The 22,724-nt window shown below is 34.6% G+C and overlaps 1 protein-coding gene across 8 annotated transcripts in view; it reads left to right on the top strand.

The window, feature by feature from the left end:
- LOC101692051 (complement factor H) overlaps positions 1 to 22,724 on the top strand; it is a 37,221-nt gene that overhangs the window by 3,772 nt on the left and 10,725 nt on the right. For 3 of the 8 annotated variants that reach the window (XM_004756472.2, XM_013058262.2, XM_013058260.2), the window contains exons 2-7: positions 11,565 to 11,747; positions 13,373 to 13,546; positions 16,212 to 16,388; positions 17,132 to 17,314; positions 17,425 to 17,607; positions 20,051 to 20,224. In XM_004756472.2, coding sequence (XP_004756529.1) covers positions 11,565 to 11,747; positions 13,373 to 13,546; positions 16,212 to 16,388; positions 17,132 to 17,314; positions 17,425 to 17,607; positions 20,051 to 20,224 — 1,074 coding nt within the window. The remainder of the gene's footprint in view (positions 1 to 11,564; positions 11,748 to 13,372; positions 13,547 to 16,211; positions 16,389 to 17,131; positions 17,315 to 17,424; positions 17,608 to 20,050; positions 20,225 to 22,724) is intronic. The other 5 variants (XM_004756473.2, XM_013058259.2, XM_013058261.2 and 2 more) reach the window with 5 other exon arrangements.

The following is a 22,724-nucleotide window of genomic DNA, read 5'->3' as shown; positions in this document are numbered from 1 at the left end:
GTGCTCACTTTACCTATTTAACAACTTTTACTGATTTCCAAATATGGTGCATAAAAAGGACATGAAGTAATTGGGGATGAGAGGAAGTGTTACAATTCTGCTGAAAATTATAAAGAAACATTATAAAATTGGCTCAGAGAAATTATTGTAATAGAACAGAAAGAAATCACAAAAATAATAGAACGGAAGGGGTAAAAAGATTTGTTAGAACACTTCTATTTGCTTGGGCATTTTAACTCAGCACACCAAGTTTCTCAAACCTTGTTGACCAAAAGTGACTACTGAAATGTTCACTTCATAGCTCCCAAAAGTTTTTATTTTTTGAACTAACCTAAAATCATCCCTGACTTCAGAATTATAAATTAAAATTTAGGACATGTGGACAAGACATACAATGAAATTACAGATATCAGAGTTTCTTGAATTCTTAAAGTCGAGCTTTAAGATCACTAAACATTTGTTCCCAAGTCTTATCTATTACATTTGCTACCATCCACTATGCTCTTTCCTGAGGTTGTCTACAATCTGCAGATGTAATGGAAAGGCTCCATGATAATTCTCTAGTATTCCACTCATTTTTTTTAATTTCATTTCTTTGTTCATCCAATAATCATTTTTTGAGTGACTGTTAAGTGCCAGGCCCTATGACCAGCATTTCCCAAAAGACCATTTTTAGTAGGAAAACAAAAAGAATGGTTGTAGTATTTTATTAATATACTGTATTTTATCACATAAGGTATTGTGATAGAGATAAGCAAAAGAGAGACTACAGGATCATTTAGAGGAGGCAAGAAACCCAAATAGGAATGAGAGGATGGAGTGCAATAGGGTTGAGAAGTTGATCTGTAAGAGCCAGAATGGAGGGAGGGAAATAGGGTCACGTGGGTAGACTTCGCAGGTTGAATAGGAGTTAACCAGATAAGGGTGATAGGAAGGAGGACATTTAAGACTGAAGAAACATCAATTGGTGTACAAAAGACTAACAGTAGATCTGCAAAAATGGAGGCTTGAGATCAGTCCCCACATTTCTAAATCCTCCATCAATGGCATTTCCTCAAGTGCTGCAGCTGTAACTGGGTATAGTGTGTGTTGTTTTTCTTCTTTTTCCTTTTCAATACTTATCCTTCAAGATTGTCATGAGAATTATTCAGATGCCAAATCATTCCTGCTAGAGTTTTCAAAGGTCCTCAATTAATGTCACCCTCTGACCCAGCCCCACTTTACAGCAACCAGTCGGTATAGACTGTTTTAAGAAGCTACCATTTTGACTTGAACAATAATCAGCATTAGGTTTTAGTGAACCAAACACCACATATCCCAAGAAACTTGATTACAGTGATGTATTCAAGCTATATCCTGAGCGTAGCTTGTTTCAGCCCTCATTACTGCATACTTGTTTTCTGCCTGACTTCTTTTTGCTAGTACCTGTTCTCCCATTTGTTTTCATAACCCTGGAATTATCTTCATGGTATTCACACTGTTAAAATTTCAAGAAGAAATTGTATAATCATACTTCTAAATTTTAAATATATTTTATTTCTTCAAATGCTTTAATAATGCAATATAATCTCTCTTTTTCTAGAGTTGGTTTTTTTTTTTTAACTTCATTTTGGGTACCTGAGGGTCTCAGTCAGTTGAGAAACTACCTCTTGATTTCAGTTCAGGTCATGATCTCAGGGTCAGAGGACCAAGGCCTGAATAATGCTCTGCAGTTAGTACAGATGCTTTCCTCCCTCTGCTCCTCCCCCCAACCCCTCACACCTGCTCACATGTGCACATAAGTGTGCTTCCACTCTCTCTCTCTCTCAAAATAAATAAATAAATAAACTCTTATAGAAAATTAAAAAAAAAATAAAAACTCCATTACAACTGATATTTTCTTCATATGGATATACATATTATTTACCAAATACCTTTAATTATTCTCATGTTACTTACAAAATACTTTGAATATGTTTTATTTTAAAAAGTTAATTGGAAGGGCACCTGGGTGGCTCAGGGGATTAAAGCCTCTGCCTTCAGCTAAGGTCATGATCCTAGGGTCCTGGGATCTGGCCCCATATCAGATGCTCTGCTCAGCGGGGAGCCTGCTACCCCCTCTCTCTCTCTCTCTGCCTGCCTCTCTGCCTATTTGTGATCCCTGTAAAATAAATAAATAAAATTTTAGAAAAAAAATTTAAAAAGGATCATTGGATCATATATATGTGCACATATAACTAATATGCATATATACCAATAAGAATTTGGGAAAGAAGTTTAATATAAAATACCTACTTTTGCTATTTCCATTTTGTCCATTTGATTTATTTTTTCTAATTTGATTTTTATTTTTCTTAATAATATATTTTAATATCTACTAAATTTAAAATTAGACTAGCTGAAAGATAGTATCTCCTTTTTTTTTCCCCGAATTATTTTAGAAAAACATAATTGTATGAAGAGAACAACTTTAGTCTACCAAAACAATCTGCTACACATTTCATTAAGGTTTTCTTAAATATATAATTTATCATGATTTATTTCATTTGATTAAGAATACTATCAAATAACAGTTTATAGATACACTGATGTAAAAACAAGTAATTAGCTCTCTGTTTTATGTTAATAACATCCCTTTAAAATTTGAAATTGGGAATATTAAATAAATGATGATTATTAAATTATCAATGATATTTGTTTTTAACTTTAAGCAATTTTTTATAATTATGTCCCTCAATTAAAAGCAAAGTGAATCCTATTCCTATCCAATAGCCAAAACCATTCATACTCTTATTTCTGGACAGAATTATTTTATTTTATTTTATTTTTAAGATTATATTTATTTATTTGTCAGAGAGAGAGAGGGAGAGCGAGTGAGCACAGGCAGACAGAGGCAGAGGGAGAAGCAGGCTCCCTGCCGAGCAAGGAGCCCGATTCAGGACTCAATCCCAGGACGCTGGGATCATGACCTGAGCCAAAGGCAGCCGCTTAACCAACTGAGCCACCCAGGCATCCCTGGAATAATTTTAAATTACAAAATCAGACCAAGAGAATATCTGGGTGATTTTGGTCACCCAGATATTTTTATAATTTTTTTAAAATCTATGGGACACCTGGGTAGCTCAGTGTGTTAAAACCTTTGCCTTCAGCTCAGGTCATGATCCCAGGGTCCTGGGATTGAGCCCCACATTGGGCTCTCCACACAGTGAGGAGCCTGCTTCCTCCTCTTTCCTCTCTCTCTGCCTATCTCAAATTCATTGAAGCAGAGAGTAGGATGGTAATTATCAGTGGCTTGCAAATGGAGAGGGGGGTAGGGATGAGATGATGGTCCATGGGTTTAAGCCTTCAGTTACAAGATGAATAATTCTGAAGATCTAATGTACAACATGATGACTACAGTAGGTAGTAATATATTGTATATCTGCAGTTTGCTGAGAGTCAATCTTAAGCATTCTACCTACAAAAAAGTAATTATGAGGTGAATAATCAATTTTGAAAATCATTTCCAAATGCATATGTGTACAAAGTCATCTCATTGTACACTTTATATATACAATTTTGTCAATTATACTTCATTAAGTAGAAAGGAAACCATTAATAGATGTACAAAGATAATAATAAAGTGAATAACTATAAAACATAATCAAATAATAAAGGAAATCATCAAAAGTGAAAGAGATTGAAAAACAATCACAAAACAGAAGACAATTAGCCAAATGTGACGAATGAGTGTTCACCGATCAATAATTGCTTTAAATATAAATGGATTAAACTTACCTATTAAAAGGAATATAGTACTTGAATGAGTAAAACAAATAAGAACTCACTTTAGATTTAAAGACACAATAGGCTAAAAGTGAAGGAATGGAAATAGATACTTCATATGAATGGCAACCAAAGAGTATTGGAGGGGCTATCCTTCTATTGGAAAAAATTTGGCTTTATATCTAAAACTGTCTCTTGAAACAAAGAAGGACAATGTATAATAATAATGAGTCAATTCAAGAGGAAAATGTAGCAATTCTCAACATATGTGGATCCAACATTGGAATTCCTAAATATATACAGCAAATATTGACAGATCTAAAGAAGAGAAATTGACAGCAACACAATAATATTAGGAGACTTCAATACCCCACTTTGAATAATGGATAGCATACCCAGACGGAAATTCAAGAAAGAAGTTCTAGATTTGAAAAACAATATAAAAAATGGACCTAATATATATATATGGAATTTTCCACCCAACAGTGGAAAAGTACATTCTCCTCAACTGCACGTGAAAGATTCTATGCAGTATCTTTTCCAACCACAATGTAGTAAAATTAGAAATCAGTAACAGCAAAAAGAATGGAAAAATTCACAAATAAATAGAAAGAAAATAGCACACTCTTGAACAACAATGGATCAAAGAAGAGAGTGCAAGAGAATTTTTTTAAAGTACCTTGAGACAAATGAAAACAAAAATACAATATAACAAAATTTAGAGATGCTGCAAAAGCAGTGGAAAGAGGGCAATTTTTAGCGACAAATGCCTACTTTGAAATAGAAAATCTTATATACACAACCTAACTTTAAATGGAAAACAGCAGGAAGGTTCCTCAAAATGTTGAAAATAGAACTGCCCTATGTCCCAGCAATTGCACTACTGGGTATTTACCCTAAAGATACAAACGTGGAGATCCGCAGGAGCACGTGCACCCAAATGTTTATAGCAGCAATGTCCACAATAGCCAAACTATGGAAAGAACCTAAATGTCCATCAACAGATGAATGGATCAAGAAGATGTGGTATATATACACAATGAAATACTATGCAGCCATCAAAAGAAATGAAATCTTGCCATTTGCAACAACGTGGATGGAACTAGAGTGTATCATGTTTAGCGAAAAAAGTCAAGCGGAGAAAGACAACTACCATATGATCTTCCTGATATGAGGAAGTGGTGATGCAACATGGGGGTTAAGGGGGTAGGAGAAGAATAAATGAAATAAGATGGGATTGGGAGGGAGAAAAACCCTAAGTGACTCTTAATCTCACAAAGGGTTGCTTTGAGGGTTGCTGGGGGGAGGGGGGTTGGGAGAAGGGGGTTGGGGTTATGGACATTGGGGAGGGTATGTGCTTTGATGAGTGCTGTGAAGTGTGTAGACCTGACAATTCACAGACCTGTACCCCTGGGGATTAAAATATATTATATGTTTATAAAAAATAAAAAATTAAAAAAAAAAGAAATTTTATATAACCAAAAAAAAAACCTCAATGAATTAGAAAACAAACGAAACCCAAAGTTAGAAGGGAAGCAATAATAAAGACTAGAGCACAAATAAATCAAATAGAGAATAATAAATCACCCTATTCCACTGTCTCCCTAATAACAGTCTTTATTTTCAAATTTGTATGGAAGTTAGATCTTTTTGCTTTTTTTTCTAATATCTTAAAACAGAAACAATGAGTCAATATGGAGTCTATTGTTTTGTACTACAGCTATACAATGGTTAAATCTCCCTCTCAGCACTATTTTAGTATCATCTCACAAAATTTTATTTAAAATGTTTTTCTTTTCATTCAATTCAAAGGACTTAATGTATATTTATTTATTATTTATGTATTTATTTTTAATTTATTTTTTACTTATTTTCAGCATAACAGTATTCATTATTTTTGCACCACACCCAGTGCTCCATGCAATCCGTGTCCTCTATAATACCCACCACCTGGTACCCCAACCTCCCACACCCCTGCCCCTTCAAAACCCTCAGACTGTTTTTCAGAGTCCATAGTCTCTCATGATTCACCTCCCCTTCCAATTTTCCCCAACTCCCTTCTCCTCATAACTCCCCAGGCCTCCATGCTATTTATTATGCTCCACAAATAAGTGAAACCATATGATAATTGACTCTCTCTGCTTGACTGATTTCACTCAGCATAATCTCTTCCAGTCCCGTCCATGTTGCTACAAAAGTTGGGTATTCATCCTTTCTGATGGAGGCATAATACTCCATAGTGTATATGGACCACATCTTCCTTATCCATTCATCCGTTGAAGGGCATCTTGGTTCTTTCCACAGTTTGGCGACCGTGGCCATTGCTGCTATAAACATTGGGATACAGATAGCCCTTCTTTTCACAACATCTGTATCTTTGGGGTAAATACCCAGTAGTGCAATGGCAGGGTCATAGGGAAGTTCTATTTTTAATTTCTTGAGGAATCTCCACACTGTTCTCCAAAGAGGCTGCACCAACTTGCATTCCCACCAACAGTGGAAGAGGGTTCCCCTTTCACCACATCCCCTTCAACACATGTTGTTTCCTGTCTTGTTAATTCTGGCCATTCTAACTGGTGTAAGGTGATATCTCAATGTGGTTTTAATTTTAATCTCCCTGAGGGCTAGTGATGATGAACAATTTTTATGTGTCTGATATCCATTTGTATGTCTTCATTGGAGAAGTGTCTGTTCATATCTTCTGCCCATTTTTTGATACGACTGTCTGTTTTGTGTGTGTTGAGTTTGAAGAGTTCATTATAGATCCTGGATATCAACCTTTTGTCTGGACTGTCATTTGAAATATCTACTCCCATTCCATGGGTTGCCTCTTTGTTTGTTTGACTGTTTCCTTTGCTGTGCAGAAGCGTTTGATTTTGATGAAGTCACAAAACTTTATTTTCGCTTTTGCTTCCTTTGCTTTTGGAGACATATCTTGAAAGAAGTTGCGGTGGCTGATATCAAAGAGATTACTGCCTATGTTCTCCTCTAGGATTCTGATGGATTCCTGTCTCACGTTGAGGTCTTTTATCCATTTTGAGTTTATCTTTGTGTACGTTGTAAGAGAATGGTCGAGTTTCATTCTTCTACATATAGCTGCCCAGTTTTCGCAGCACCATTTATTGAAGATACTGTCTTTTTTCCACTGTATATTTTTTCCTGTTATGTCAAAGATTAATTGACCATAAAGTTGAGGGTCCATATCTGGGCTCTCTACTCTGTTCCACTGGTCTATGTGTCTCTTTTTATGCCAGTACCATGCTGTCTTGGTGATCACAGCTTTGTAGTAAATCTTGAAATCAGGTAACGTGATGCCCCCAGTTTTATTTTGTTTTTCAACATTTCCTTAGCGATTCGGGGTCTCTTCTGATTCCATACAAAGTTTTAGATTATTTTCTCCAGCTCTTTGAAGAATACCGGTGGAATTTTGATCAGAATGGCATTAAAAGTATAGATTGCTCTAGGCAGTATAGACATTTTAACAATGTTTATTCTTCCAATCCAAGAGCATGGAATGGTCTTCCATCTGTCTTCTTCAATTTCTTTCATGAGTATTCTGTAATTGCTCGAGTACAGATCCTTTACCTCTTTGGTTAGGTTTATTCCCAGGTATCTTATGGTTCTTGGTGCTATAGTAAATGGAATCGATTCTCTAATTTCCCTTTCCGTATTTTCATTATTAGTGTATAAGAAAGCCACTCATTTCTGCACATCGACTTTGTATCCTGCCACGTTGCTGAATTGCTGTATGAGTTCTAGTAGTTTGGGGGTGGAGTCTTTTGGGTTTTCCATATAAAGAATCATGTCATCTACGAAGAGAGAGAGTCTGACTTCTTCATTGCCAATTTGGATACCTTTTATTTCTCTTTGTTGTCTGATTGCTGTTTCTAGGACTTCTAATACCATGTTGAACATAAGTGGTGAGAGTGGGCATCCTTGTCGTGTTCCTGATCTCAACGGGAAGCCTGCAAGCTTTCTCCCATTGAGGATGATATTTGCTGTGGGTCTTTCATAGATAGATTTGATGAAGTTCAGGAATGTTCCCTCTATCCCTATACTTTGAAGCATTTTCATCAGGAACGATGCTGGATTTTGTCATATGCTTTTTCTGCATCGATTGAGAGGACCATGTGGTTCTTCTCTCTTTTCTGATTAATTTGTTCTATCACATTGATTGATTTGCGAATGTTGAACCATCTTTGTAGCCCAGGGATGAATCCCACCTGGTCATGGTGGATAATCTTTTTAATGTGCTGTTGGATCCTGTTTGCTAGGATCTTGTTGAGAATCTTAGCATCCATATTCAAGAGTGATATTGGTCTGAAATTCTCCTTTTTGGTAGGGTCTTTGCCTGGTTTGGGGATCAGCGTAATTCTGGCTTCATAGAAAGAGTCTGGAAGTTCTCCTTCTGCTTCAATTTTTTGAAACAGCTTCAGGAGAATAGGTGTTATTTCTTCTTTGAAAGTTTGGTAGAATTCCCCAGGGAATCCTTCAGGTCCTGGGCTCTTGTTTTTTTGGGAGGTTTGGGGTTTTCTGTTTGTTTGTTTGTTTGTTTGTTTAAATTTTAAAGATTATTTATTTATTTATTTATTTAAATTTATTTTCAGCATAACAGTATTCATTATTTTTGCACCACACCCAGTGCTCCATGCAATCCGTGTCCTCTATAATACCCACCACCTGGTACCCCAACCTCCCACACCCCTGCCCCTTCAAAACCCTCAGACTGTTTTTCAGAGTCCATAGTCTCTCATGATTCACCTCCCCTTCCAATTTTCCCCAACTCCCTTCTCCTCATAACTCCCCAGGCCTCCATGCTATTTATTATGCTCCACAAATAAGTGAAACCATATGATAATTGACTCTCTCTGCTTAACTGATTTCACTCAGCATAATCTCTTCCAGTCCCATCCATGTTGCTACAAAAGTTGGGTATTCATCCTTTCTGATGGAGGCATAATACTCCATAGTGTATATGGACCACATCTTCCTTATCCATTCATCCGTTGAAGGGCATCTTGGTTCTTTCCACAGTTTGGCGACCGTGGCCATTGCTGCTATAAACATTGGGGTACAGATAGCCCTTCTTTTCACAACATCTGTATCTTTGGGGTAAATACCCAGTAGTGCAATGGCAGGGTCATAGGGAAGTTCTATTTTTAATTTCTTGAGGAATCTCCACACTGTTCTCCAAAGAGGCTGCACCAACTTGCATTCCCACCAACAGTGGAAGAGGGTTCCCCTTTCTCCACATCCTCTCCAACACATTTTGATCACTCCTTCAATCTCGTTACTAGATATCGGTCTATTCAGGTTGTCGATTTCTTCCTGGCTCAATTTTGGGAGTTTATAGTTTTCCAGGATGCATCCATTTCATCTAGGTTGCTTAGCTTATTGGCATATAACTGTTGATAATAACTTCTGGTGATTATTTCTACTTCCTTGGTGTTAGTTGTGATCTCTCCTTTTTCATTCATAATTTTATGAATTTGGGCTTTCTCTCTTTTCTTTTGGATTAGTGTGGCCAATGGTTTTTTGATCTTATTGATTCTTTCAAAAAACCAGCTTCTAGTTTCATTGATACATTCTACTGTATCTCTGGTTTCTACCTCATTGATCTCAGCTCCAATCTTGATTATTTCCCTTCTTATGTGTGGAGCTGATTTGATTTGTGGTTGATTCTCCAGTTCCTTAAGATGTAGAGACAGCTGCTGTGTTCTGGATCTTTCAATCTTTTTTTTTTTTTTCTTTCAATCTTTTTGAGGGAGGCTTGGATGGCTATGTATTTCCCCCTTAGGACCGCATGTCCTGTATCCCATAGGTTTTGGACCGAGGTGTCTTCATTCTCATTGGTTTCCATGAATTGTTTCAGTTTTTGTTTTGTTTTGTTTTGTTTTTTTTTGATCTCCTGGTTGATCCAAGCATTCTTAAGCAAGGTGGTCTTTAGCTTCCAGGTGTTAGAGTTCCTTCAGAACTTATCCTTGTGATTGAGCTCCAGTTTCAAAGCACTGTGATCTGAGAATATGCAGGAAATCATCTCAGTCTTTTGGTATCAGTTGAGTCCTGATTTGTGACCCAGTATGTGGTCTATTCTTGAGAAGGTTCCGTGTACACTTGAGAAGAATGAGTATTCTGTTGTTTTAGGGTGGAATGTTCCATATATATCTATGAGGTCCATCTAGTCCAATGTGTCATTCAATGCTCTTGTTTCTTTATTGATTTTCTGCTTTGATGATCTATTTCTGAGAGAGGTGTGTTAAGATCTCCTATGATTAGTGTATTCATATCAATATGACTCTTTATCTTGATTAACAGTTTTCTTATGTAATTGGCTGCTCCCATACTGGAAGCATAGATATTTACAATTGTTGGATCATCTTGGTGGATAGTCCCTTTAAGGATTATGTAGTGTCATTCTGTATCTCTGACTACAGTCTTTAGTTTAAAATCTAATTTATCTCATATGATAATCGCTACCCCAGCCTTCTTTTGAGACCCATTGGCATGAAAAATTCTTCTCCATCCCTTCACTTTCAGTCTGGGTGTATCTTTAGGTTCAAAATGGGTCTCTTGTAGACAACATATGGATGGGTCCTATCGTTTTATCCAATCTGCAACACTGTGTCATTTTATGGGCGCATTTAGGCCTTTCACATTGAGAGTGATTATTGATAGATATGTTTTTATTGACATCGAGTTACCTTTGAAGTCTTTCTTTCTGTAGATTGTCTCTATATTTCTGTTCAATACTATTCTTGGGATTTTTCCTCTTTTATGGAACCCCCCTTAATATTTCCTGCAGTGTCAGCTTGGTGGTTGCATAGTCTTTTATTTTTATTTATTTATTAAGTAGGCTCTATGCCCAGCATGGAGCCCAGCACAGTGCTTGAACTCACAGCCCTGAGGTCAAGACCTGAGCTGAGCATTAAGAGTCAGATGCTAAACTGACTGCCACCCTGGTGCTGCTTTAATGTCTTTCTTTTTTAAGATTATATACTTTTAATTCCATATCCTCAGTGTTTAATATTCCAGGTATCTCATATCCAGTCTACTAGGTACCCCAAGTGAAGGAATAAAATTATGAAATGAAATTGTGAAATAAAATAAAATTATGAAAATAGACATACTTCATGTTTTCTCCTTTGATTTCTTCTTCATCCATGGGCTAGGCAAAAGCTGAATTTTGTGAACAGATCTGGTTACTGACAGAAGTCTTCTTTATTGTTTCAAGTGAAGTTATACATAATTTGAGGATCATCATTTTATTCTTGGAAAAACAATGAATGTAATGTGTTAACCTGTGTCATATTCATCAAACTCCTTGTATCCATATGGTTTTAAGCACCAGGTTATGATGAAAAACATTTCAAATTTTCAGAGTTGTAGTGGCTATCATGGCAGATTCTCTGAGATCACCACCTGATCTGAGATATCTCAATTAGTTAACTGAATGCTGGGGTTGCTAAAGAGATCCTGAGTACACAGTATTTAAAACAAGTGCCTGGAAAGGATCCCTTGCCAGTGTAATTCGGATATGCTATAGGATTCCAGATCCATTAGACAAACAAACTTCTAATAATTTCCTAGAAGGGATTCTGGGTATTTTAAATATTGCTTCTTTATTCCAAAAGAAATTTTAATGAACTATCCTGATTTAATATCTCGTGGCTTATTTTCTCTGTCACAAGAATTTGGGTGATTCAGGTTTTCTAGGTTTTCATTTATAAATGACTCCTTATTTTTTAAATTGTTATATTACTTGTCTTAATAAAAATGTTTATTTATATGCTTATCTTTTCCTTATACTTTCCTCCTTTCAGAAAGATGTTTGAAATCAGAGATAACAATTGAAAATGGATTTTTTTCTGAATCTGAACTTGCATATCCCTTGAATAATAAAACACAATATCAGTGTAAATCAGGATATGTAACACCAGATGGTACAACTTCAGGATCAGTCACATGTCTGGAAAATGGATGGTCTCCTCAACCCACATGTATTAGTGAGTAACTTTATGTTCATTTCATTATCCTGATGATTGTTATGCAAAAGTTTACTTTAACTTAATTCTTCTCTGTTGACAAGGGCTGACATGGTTCTCATTTGAAAAGATAAATAAAAAAATATGTAATATTTTTACTATTAAGATTAATCACTTGTAGGGTGGAATATCAGTCCATCTTTCAGTTCAAGTTTTCTTCCACTTTAAGACATCCTGTGATTTAATTAATTAATCAATTAATTAAAATAAAACATCCTGTGATTTGAAAACTAGATAGAGAGCCTTATGTGTATTCTCCTAGAAACTCATTTATTTTTAGCTGACATCCTTGTGCCTACTGTACCTGTTTTAAAGTGACTGAACTTTTATGTCAGTCTTTGTTCCTAGACATAAAATTTATATTTTTTAAGTGAAGATCTGGGTCCATAGTGCATAATTTTAATTTAACCTATAGAATTTACATGCTTGATAATCCAGGGTAGGTCCACTTCTAAAAAATCCTCTCCCTTGGAAAATCTCATAAACATCTATTTATTGGAGGCAGAAATGTTTCCAGATAGTACCAAATGCAGCTGTGTTGAAAGATTTCCCTGTCTCTAGATATTTACAAAGATTTTCTAAGAACAATATGTTCAGTTTATCTTATTCTCCAAAGCTACACAGTAATAGTTTGAACTGATATTTAGCATATTCACTTTAAGTAAAGTGGATGTTTGAATATCTGTTTCTACTGTTATCATTTCTTTATTTTTTTCAATTCCCATGCTTACTATCAGCACTAGCCACAGGAAAAAAATGATAAAAGTTGTTCCCATATCGAACTCATTTTATACTAAATCCATTAAAACACTCTTATTATGAAAGAGAAAATCTCTCTCATTTTTCACTAGTATAGTTTTGCTTTCTTTTTTAAAGCTTTAAGGTAGATGCCTACATAACACAATATAACATTTGAGATGAATTATTAAACCTTTATTAACATCATTCTAGTATTCTGTTAGCAAAAATTGAGACTTTTAACACTTTACTTCCTTATAACAAATTTTTAAAAGTTGAGTTATCTCTCTATTCAGTCTAGGTAAGTTTAAAAGAATATATAGCCATTAGGAATATATTAAGGAAAGAAAATCAACATATGAGCTTTAGAAATTATTGTGTTGTCAAGTACAGTTTAAAAATTTACTTGCACAGTTGAAAATTAATCTTGAATCAACCAATCTGGCCTATTTGTCACACTGCTAATGAATCTGGCAATTTAATTCACCAAATGTCATTCTGCTTTGCTAGTAAGGTATGATACAACTGTAATGGCTTATCTTATTATACGCATGGGATAAACATGTAAGTATATCTAGAAAAGTGTTCTTAGAATAAATTTTTCACAGTATTTAAGTATTTAAGTGATAAGAAAAACTCTGTGTAGACACATTTTTTTTTTCATTTTGAGTAACCTTTTCAGGACAATGATTTATCACTGGTATTCTTAGATTCTTTTAATATAATAAATAATTTATTAGCACATACTAATTGATAAAGTTTTTTTTTTACCTCTTTGGGATGAGATTTAACTGCATTGTACATTAAATAATATTAGAAATGAAACCTTGGACTCTGTTATGCATTAGAATCTTGTGACATGCCAGGATTGGAGAACGCCAAAATCAGAAGCAATAGCCAGTTGTTTAAAGTCAATGATACGTTGGACTATGAATGCCTTGACGGATTTGAAAGCAGAGATGGGCGTGCAGGTTCCATAGTGTGTGGTAACAACGGTTGGTCTCACACACCAGAATGTTATGGTAAGTGCTGTTTTTTTCAAGTATTCTGTTTTTCAGGATTAACAAAATCAATAAATATGTTTCAAATGTTCCACTTTGAAAAAAATTTGCATTATTTAAAGTCATTATTAAGAGATAATGACTAAAAACAAGCGTCTCCTGATTCAATGCAACCTGGGAGAACAGGGTGTTTTAAAGCCCAAAGACAATAATTTATCTTTAACACAGTACATTAGTGTTTCCTATGGGCCATATGCATGATAGTTTTGTAAATAAAGTATAATCATGTTTCTTAATCCAAATGCAGTCTTCATATTATTTTAAATGGAGGTCTTTTAGTGTATGGCATAAGAAAACCAAAATTATAGTTTCTAAAAATTTCCACAGCTATTTTGCTCTTGAGTTTCAGCTTTTACACCTTCTACCTCAAGTGTTAATTTCTTCAGGGCCCAAAGATCTTTCTTTTCTGACTTTCACAAGTTCTGTGGACAATTATTACATGACTCTCTTTGTGTTTGCGAATCCACTATTTTCTAGGAGTACGAGTAGGACTTGAATCTGTGGGAAACCTGAGTGAATTTAGACTGTTCCAAGCCAAAGGAACAGTTTGTGCAAAACCTTGACAATGAAACAATACTTAGGAAATATCAGGGTGAGCAGATTCTACCTCAAGATTTGGGAGAGTTTTATGGACTGAGGCTGGATAGGAAGCAAAAAAGGATTATTCAGGTTATTTTCAAGGCATGTCAGCCTTTAGATTAATTTTTTTAATTGATAAAAAGCCCTAAAGAAGTCTTAAGGAAAGAAAGAATATAAATGTATTTAGATTTTTTTTTAAGATTTTATTTATTTATTTGACTGAAAATAAATATTTTTTTGAGATCACAAGTAGGCAGAGAGGAGGAAGCAGGCTCCCTGCTGAGCAGAGAGCCCAATGCAGGGCTCGACCCCAAGACTCTGGGATCATGACCTGAGCCAAAGGCCGAGGCTTTAACTCACTGAGCCACCCAGGCACCCCTGGCAATGCCTTTCTATGAGATGGTGCTGACAGAAGAAAGAGCGCTTTGGGAGGAACATCACAACTTTTGACTTGAGCACATGATGGTTGAGCTGCCCATGGACAGTCAAAATTGGATATGTAAACTACAGAGCTGAATATATAGGTCCAAGATAGATATATTTGGAATTGTCATCCAATGAATGATGATAGCAAACTGGAAAAGAATACAGAACAAAAAGGGAAGAGAGTTTAAGACTGAGCTCTGAAGCATTCCAACGTTTAGGTGTCAGGCAGAAGAAAAATAAGTGCCAAAGTAGCTAGAGAACAGGGAGAAGAAAACATCTTGGAATGACTGTTCTCATAGATGTGAAGAGAAGGAAGTGATTAAAGGATAAGGAGGTCTAAGTGAATCCTGTGGAGTGGGCCTGGTCAATTCCAATTCCCTCATTCACTAAATTCCAATTCCCTCATTCACTAAATTCCAATTCCATCATTGACTAAACATGTATCCTAAGGCAATAACCAAGCTTATTTGGAGCTTTGTTCACTCTTTCTCATCTGCAAAATGTTTTAATAATTACAAATGCTTTAATATGTCAAAGGATTGTTTTTCATTTTAGTATGACTCTAATATTTAAATTCCAGTTTTTAATTTTGCAAATTATTTAGCAAGATAGGAGGGTTCCAAATTTGAAAAATGCATTTTTTATAATATTTAGGAATGTTATAAATGTCACAAATGTCACAAACCTGATAAATTTAAAGGGATGGTTTTCTTAATTGAATAAGAATAATCTTAAATTGAATTATCATAATCAACAGTTTATTAATAGATGATATAAATTCTAGGTCCAATAAGAATAGATAGTTGTGTGTTATATAAATATTCAGGACACCTAGAATATGCCCAATTATGTGGCCTTGAACATGTTTCTTTATTTTTTTTCATGTTTCAGTTTATGGTTCAGTTTTATTTCTTTACTAATATAATCAACATGATATAATATAAATTAAGGAATTTTAGTAGTGTCTTTAAACCATATTAGAAATACCTTATATGTGTTCTGGTTCTCCAATTACATTTACATTAAATAAAAGCACCAACTATTATTTGAGTGCAATTTTAAAATTATAGCATCACTTTTTTAATATAAAAGAATACTTTTATGTTTTGACAGTACAAAACAATATCACATATTTTATAAATAAATGGCAGTTATAAAATCAGATCCAATACAAGTAAGTTGATGTTACAAACAAATTTTCAGAATACATATATCGCTATTCAATGCCTTAATATTTCTGAGTCTTCTATGAATTTAGAAGGTGTGTAACATCTAATATGGAGTATTTTTCAAAGAGGAGGATTTATCTGATGCCCCTCTGTATATGTAGTACTCAGATCCTCATTTTTTTAAATGATTTTATTTATTTATTTGACATACAGAGATTATAAGTAGGCAGAGAGGCAAGCAGAGAGAGAGGGGGAAGCGGGCTCCCTGCTGAACAGAGAGCCCAATGCAGGACTTGATCCCAGGACCCTGAGATCATGACCTGAGTCGAAGGCAGAGGCTTAACCCACTGAGCCACCCAGGAGCCCCCCTCATTTTTATAAGACACATAAAGTTAACTGTAGTGATGATTGATTAAATATTCTCACCAAATTATTTGACCTATTTTTTCTAGAAATAGAATGCAAGGTTCCAGAAGTAGAAGAAAACTTAATTGCTGACCCCAGAAAGGACAAATACAGAGTTGGAGACGTGTTGAGATTCTCCTGCAGATCAAGACTTAAAAGAGTTGGACCAGATTCAGTTCAATGTTACCACTTTGGATGGTCCCCTAATCTTCCAACATGTAAAGGTGAATATCTATCTTACAACCGCTAAAATAGAATTAGGATTTGGATATCATCCCTTTTTTACCTCTTAATTTTCTGTTGGCTTTGAGTGTGTCTATAATCTAGTGCATTAAGCCAGGACATGAGCTGGGGAGTACATACCTCAGACTTCCTTATTTAAGCAATTAATCTCCGATTGTTTCCTGAAATATGTAGTGGAAGTATGCATAGATACACATATGATGTCTCACATTCCTTTTGTTATTTTTCCTTTTGCCTACAGTTCCACCATAATATTGGACACTTTGTATAGCCTGGGCCTTTCCTTAAGTTTCATTGTGTCTAAACAATATTCAAGCAGCTTATTGTCAATTCAATCACATGTATGCTTTAATCAAAGTTAAAGCATCTGATCAAATGCTTCAAATCATGGCATTTTCTCAAACACTTCTAATAAAATGTTTCTATGGAATATGAATATTGCTGTAATTTATACAACCACATTTATTAATTGCTTTGCATACATCTTTAGAATACCTAGATTATTAAACATATTTTCTGGGCTTAAATATACTTCTAATACACTTGTTCAGTGTAAGTAATAGAACTGGGAAACATCTTTCTGGTGTAACAATGTTGTTTAAGAATGCTATAATAAATTATATTGTAAATTACATAAATTAATTTTAAAAACTCTCTATTTTATGGATTTTTAAGTTGTAGAATAGATAATTCAACCATTATTTACACAGTATTTCTCTTCTAGAGCAAACAAAACAGTGTGCTCCACCTCCTCAACTTCTCAATGGGAAAGTTAAAGAAACACAAAAAGAAATCTATGAACACAATGATTTGGTGGAATATGTTTGCAATACTAGATTTCTGATGAAGGGCTTTAAAAAAATTCAGTGTGTTGACGGACAATGGACAGACTTGCCTATGTGTATTGGTAATGTATAAAAAATATTCATATTTAAACAGAAATCAACACTTTCTGTATTCATATAAACACATAAACTGCATTTTGTAAGGAAACATACTTTTGTGAAATTTTCACAGAGGTGGAGAGTACATGTAGAGATATACCTGAACTTCATTACGGGTCTGTTGTTGAGTCTTCTGCCATTCCCTATCGCCATGGAGATTCAGTAGAGTTCAATTGCATGGAAGATTTTACAATGATTGGACACAAGTCAGTTACATGTATTAATGGAAGGTGGACCCCACTTCCTCAGTGCATTGGTGAGAAGACACTTCTCAAATTGACAGTCAATAAAATTTAATATGTTATTGTAAAAGCTATATTTGTGAATATGTTTTTGAAATTTAGGTACATTCTTGAAAATGACCAGTCAGTAGAGGTGCCTGGGTGGCTCAGTCAGTTAAGCATCTGCCTTCCACTCACCTCATGATCTCAGGATCCTGGGATTGGACCCTCACATCAGGCTCCCTGCTCAGCCAGGAGTCTGCTTCTCCTTCTCCCTCTGACCCTCCTTCTCATGCTCTCTCTGTCTCTCAAATATGTAAATAAGTTCAGGTACATCTCTCATTTTTAAAAAGTCAGTTCTTCAATTATAATGAAAGCAGACATTGCTTATAGCTCATTATATGTCTACAAATTAGCAATAGAATTTTATCAGTATTTCTGTCTCTGATATTAACACTGTTTTTAAGTATGAACCTGAATTTTACTTATGGTTATTCATATGATTTAAATATGAGTACTAATTGCCAGGAAAATGGAACTATATTTGCATAAATACCACTTTTGTTTTCAGGTGGAACTCAATTTCAGGCCCTGGAAAAGGAAGTTAATACACACTTGCTACATTACTACATTGCTATAGGAATCTTGCCTCTCTCCAAGCCTCTAACAATTTCCCAATCTGTTTCAAATGCAACAAGTTAATGTGCTGAGGGTGGGTGGGCTGTAGGCCCTCTCAGTCAGTAGAACTCCATCAAAAGAGGCAGTCAGGATTAGGCCAGGAAACAAATCTGATGGATGACTTCACTCAGGTTGATGTATGTAAATCATCCTGACCTTTGGATGACCAAGTCTTTTATGACTAACATGGAAAATATTGGGGACCCTTTTCATTTTTCTCTTGGAATGAGTTCTTTCCTAGAGTTTTCCTAAGTCCTACATTCAAAGAGAGCTCTGAGTGTACCATCTTACTTATTCATCAGATTTCTAGGCATTAATTGTTCCAAGGAGAAGGCAGGGCTTAGGTACACCATCCATGAGAGCAGAGATTTACTCCTCTTTTGTTCAGGATGTATTCCCAATACCCAAAAGACTGGCAGACATAGAGCACACGTTAAACAGGAGTTTGTTGAAGGAATCATAAGTTTGGTTGTTTATTAATCCTTACATTTTTGCTAAACACATTCCCATTGGATGTACTGTCAGTCCTTCAAGACCAAACCTCATCTTTGTCCTCTTCTATCTCCACAAATGATCACCCCTTGTTTCACATCAGGGAAAACCCCTCAACTTTTCACTCTTATTCTAAATTATCTGCTTCAATTATTCTTCTTTTCTGATCTCAGAGTTTGCCTTCCAAAGGTTAATCTTCTACCTATATTCAGCTTAACATAATCCCCTTACACCTATCATAGCCCTTACTCCAATTTTCTTCATTCAGTATTAATATCGTACCTCCAGCTAGTCTAGCTGTTCACTCTTCTCCGAATGTTTATTTTCTCCTAATAAACAAAGCAATTCTTTCAGAAACCAATAAGTCATAGCGCAATGAGAACAACCACCACCACTCCTTTTGTCCCTCAGTTACCATCACCTGAACATCTTGTTTTGTCTCACTCAACATTGTGGACAAGCCTTAAAAACAGGACTAATTCTCAGCCTCTAGTGTGTTTTGAATTAGTCTCCTTTGTTTGATTTTTTATTCCAAATCATTACTTCTTTGGCTAACCTTTAACAAAGATCTACATCAACTCATATTTTATCAAATCCAAAACATACTTCAATCTGCATTGAATTTTGGAAATATGTATTTATATAAAAAGTTGGTATATTTAACTCAGAGTCAGTAAAAATGTACTATTATAACATTATAATGTTGAATTATAGGGTGATCTGGTATATAAAATAGCTCTTCATAGATTGTAAGAGTATAAACAGGAAACAGGTTGTGGCTTTAAGCACTCAGTATCTTTTTTTTTTTTTTAATTTTTTATTTTTTATAAACATATATTTTTATCCCCTCAGTATCTTATTCCAAAAATCTGTTCCTATTTTTTAGCGATCATACAAAAGATCTACTTAAATATTCACATTCTGTAAGAGACATCTTAGCTGTACTTTTCATATTGTATTACATTACCTTTATTGAAAAAATATATTTAAGCTAGCAATTTCATATATTCTACTTCCACAGATAAATGTGGGACCAAATGTAGTCAAGGTGATGACTGTTCAATATGTAGATCATCCTAAAAAGTGAGCCTCTTACACTTTTCTAATCCCAGAAATCTCCAGGACTGAACATGAGACTTATTTTCATACATAAGAGCCCATCTCATGCCATTGGTCAGGAGTAGATTGGTTGGTGGGATTTATGGGCTCAGATGCTAATTTCATTATACTATTGACTCTAAGTTATTTTTTTGCAGTAGTTGCTTTGATTCTTATTAGTCTTTTCAAGGGAATATTTTCATTTTATAGCAACGGATGAACTTGAAAAATGTAAATACAGCTTGACTAGAAAAGAGGCACAACCATTAGGTAAGACTATATATGATCATAACCAGAAAATAAGTTATAAATGCAGAGAAGGAATAAAGCCAAAACACTCAACATGCATAAATGGCCGATGGAACCCTGATCTAAGCTGCACAGGTAACCTCTTATTTTCAAAAACTTACTCTATTTCTTCCTAACTTGTAATTTTAGTATTTTTGCATCTTTTAAAATTTTTTGTATTAAAATGTTATGTATTTTTATGTATTACTACACATAATTTTTCAGCTGGAAGGAAATTCAGAAACTAGCCCAAACACTATTCCTAAATATTAATTGCATCAGTGCCTTAGTCTGCTATAAAACAAAACCCAGAAACGTGGTGGCCTTAAATTAACATCTGGTCAGGTAGCTTTAAGAATTAGCGTTTTGGGGGGGCACCTGGGTGGCTTAGTTATTAAGTGTCCGCCTTTAGCTCAGGTCATGATCCCAGAGACCTGAGATCAAGCCCCACATGGGGCTCCCTGCTCAGTAGGTAGTCTGGTACTCCCACTCCCACACCTCCTGCTTGTGTTCCTCTCTCACTGTGCCTCTCTGTCAAATAAATAAATAAACCCTTAAAAAAAAAAAAAAAAACTCTGTTCTCTGCAGCCCATTGGGTCTCCTGGATGTGAGACCCTTTGGTTTTCAAAGCCAGGTGTTTTAGGGGCTCATCTTGCTTTTGCAAGTCCCAGAGTTTGGGGTGCTGATGTGAGGCATGAACCTTTTTCTGCTCAGGGAGAAGCTTTTGTGGGAGAACACCTGACTGTGTGTGGCCCTGCCAGAGATGGGGTTTCTGTCCCTACTGGGTCTTGCACATTGGTTTTATACTCTGACACTATATCAATTCCATTATTCATTTTAGGTACTATTTTGTAGATCTGTTGCGATTTCTATAAGCAGTTATATCACTGAAAATACAAGATTTTATTTTTGCCCGTTCATTTTTATTTGCTGACTAGGACCTCTGGTAAACTGTTGAAACCAAGCAATGAGAACATACATCTTTGTCCCATTCCTGATCACTGGGAGAGGGTATTCAACATTTTACCACAAGTATAATGTCAGTTTAGGATTTCTGTAAATGTCCTTATCAGTTTAAGGACATTGCCTTCCATTCTCACTTTACTGAGAAATTTTATGATCACCAATGTTGAATTTTTTTTAATGCTTCTTATGTATCTCTTGATATGATAATCTGACTTCCTTAATTCTGTTAATACAGTGAGGTATAGACATGAATCTTGGGATGTTGAACAAATCTCTCTTCCCTAGAGTTAACTCTACTAGATGGTGACATGTTATTCTTTCTATATTTTCATGTACTCAATTTGCTGATATATTTTTAAGGAGTTTTGCATCTATAGTCATGGGGAATATAAATCTATAGTTACTTTTTCCTTCAAATGCATCTCCCAAGTTTTCTTATTAGGATTATCGTGGCCTCATAAAACAAAATGTGGACTGCTTTCTGCTTCTCTGTTTTCTGAAAGTATTTATGTAATATTATTATTACACATATTATTATTTTATTATGTTTACCTTAAATGTTTGATAGACTTTACCCACAAAGTCATCTGATATATAATTTCCTTTTTTTGGAAATTTTTCTTGATGAATAATTCAATTTGTTTAATAAATAATGAAATATTCATATTTCCTTATTGTCTTTTGTCAATGCAAGGAAATTATATTTTTGAAGAAATATCTCTCTTTTATCTAATTTATGAAGTTGATTGGTATACAATTATTTTAATAGTCACTTAATATTCTATCTTCCTTTTTTTTTTTTTTTTTAATTTTCTATCTTCCTTTTAATTATATAGTTTATTTGTTGGTATCACTTCTTTCATTCTTGACATTGATATTTGTTTCTCTCTTATACTTGATTATTCTTCCTGGGGATTTTTTCTTCAGTTTTATTAATATTTCCAAATAACCAATTTTAACGCTTAATTTTCTTCATTTACTCTCTCATCTATTTTTTTAGCCTTATTAACATTCACTGTCTTTTCTGTTTTCTTTTTTCTATTTGTCTTTCTCAATTTTCTCTCTTCTGTGGACTTAACTGTTTTTTTTTAATTTGAATTACATTGATTTTAATTTTATATTTCATTTCTTAAGGTAGAAAATTGAAACATGGATTTAAACCATCCTACTTTTTAAAAAGAAACTCCATTTTTCCCTCCCTGCTGTAGCAGTCTCAAAAGTTTTATATACATTTCATTTTCATTTAATTCTATCTGAAATGGTATCTAATATTCCTTGTGAATTCTTCCTTAATATGTCATTTATTTAAAATTTTTTGCTTAATTTCCAAATATTTATTTTTTCCTAAATAGATTCATTCTCTTTTAAGAGTTGATTGCTGTACAAAGTACTGCAAAAAAAAAAAAAAAAAAAAAGAAAGAAAGAAAGAAAGAAAAGAATAATTTTAAAAACTGGATGTAAAATAAAATACAAATAATTAATTAAAACACAAAAATATAGAGAAACTTTTTTTTTTAAAGCATAAACAGATGATTTGCAGAATAGTAATTTTGCCTTTAGGGAAATTTAGTTGCTAGACCAAACTCTGGCAAATGTATCAGAAGTACAAATTAAGATTATTAGGGCAGAA

The sequence above is a fragment of the Mustela putorius genome, unplaced genomic scaffold (genome assembly GCF_011764305.1).
Source record: "Mustela putorius furo isolate JIRA1106 unplaced genomic scaffold, ASM1176430v1.1 tig00000508_pilon_pilon_pilon, whole genome shotgun sequence".
NCBI classification, from domain to species: domain Eukaryota; kingdom Metazoa; phylum Chordata; class Mammalia; order Carnivora; family Mustelidae; genus Mustela; species Mustela putorius.
Note: the sequence above shows the minus strand (reverse complement) of the source record. Positions and strands in the feature narration are given on the sequence as shown.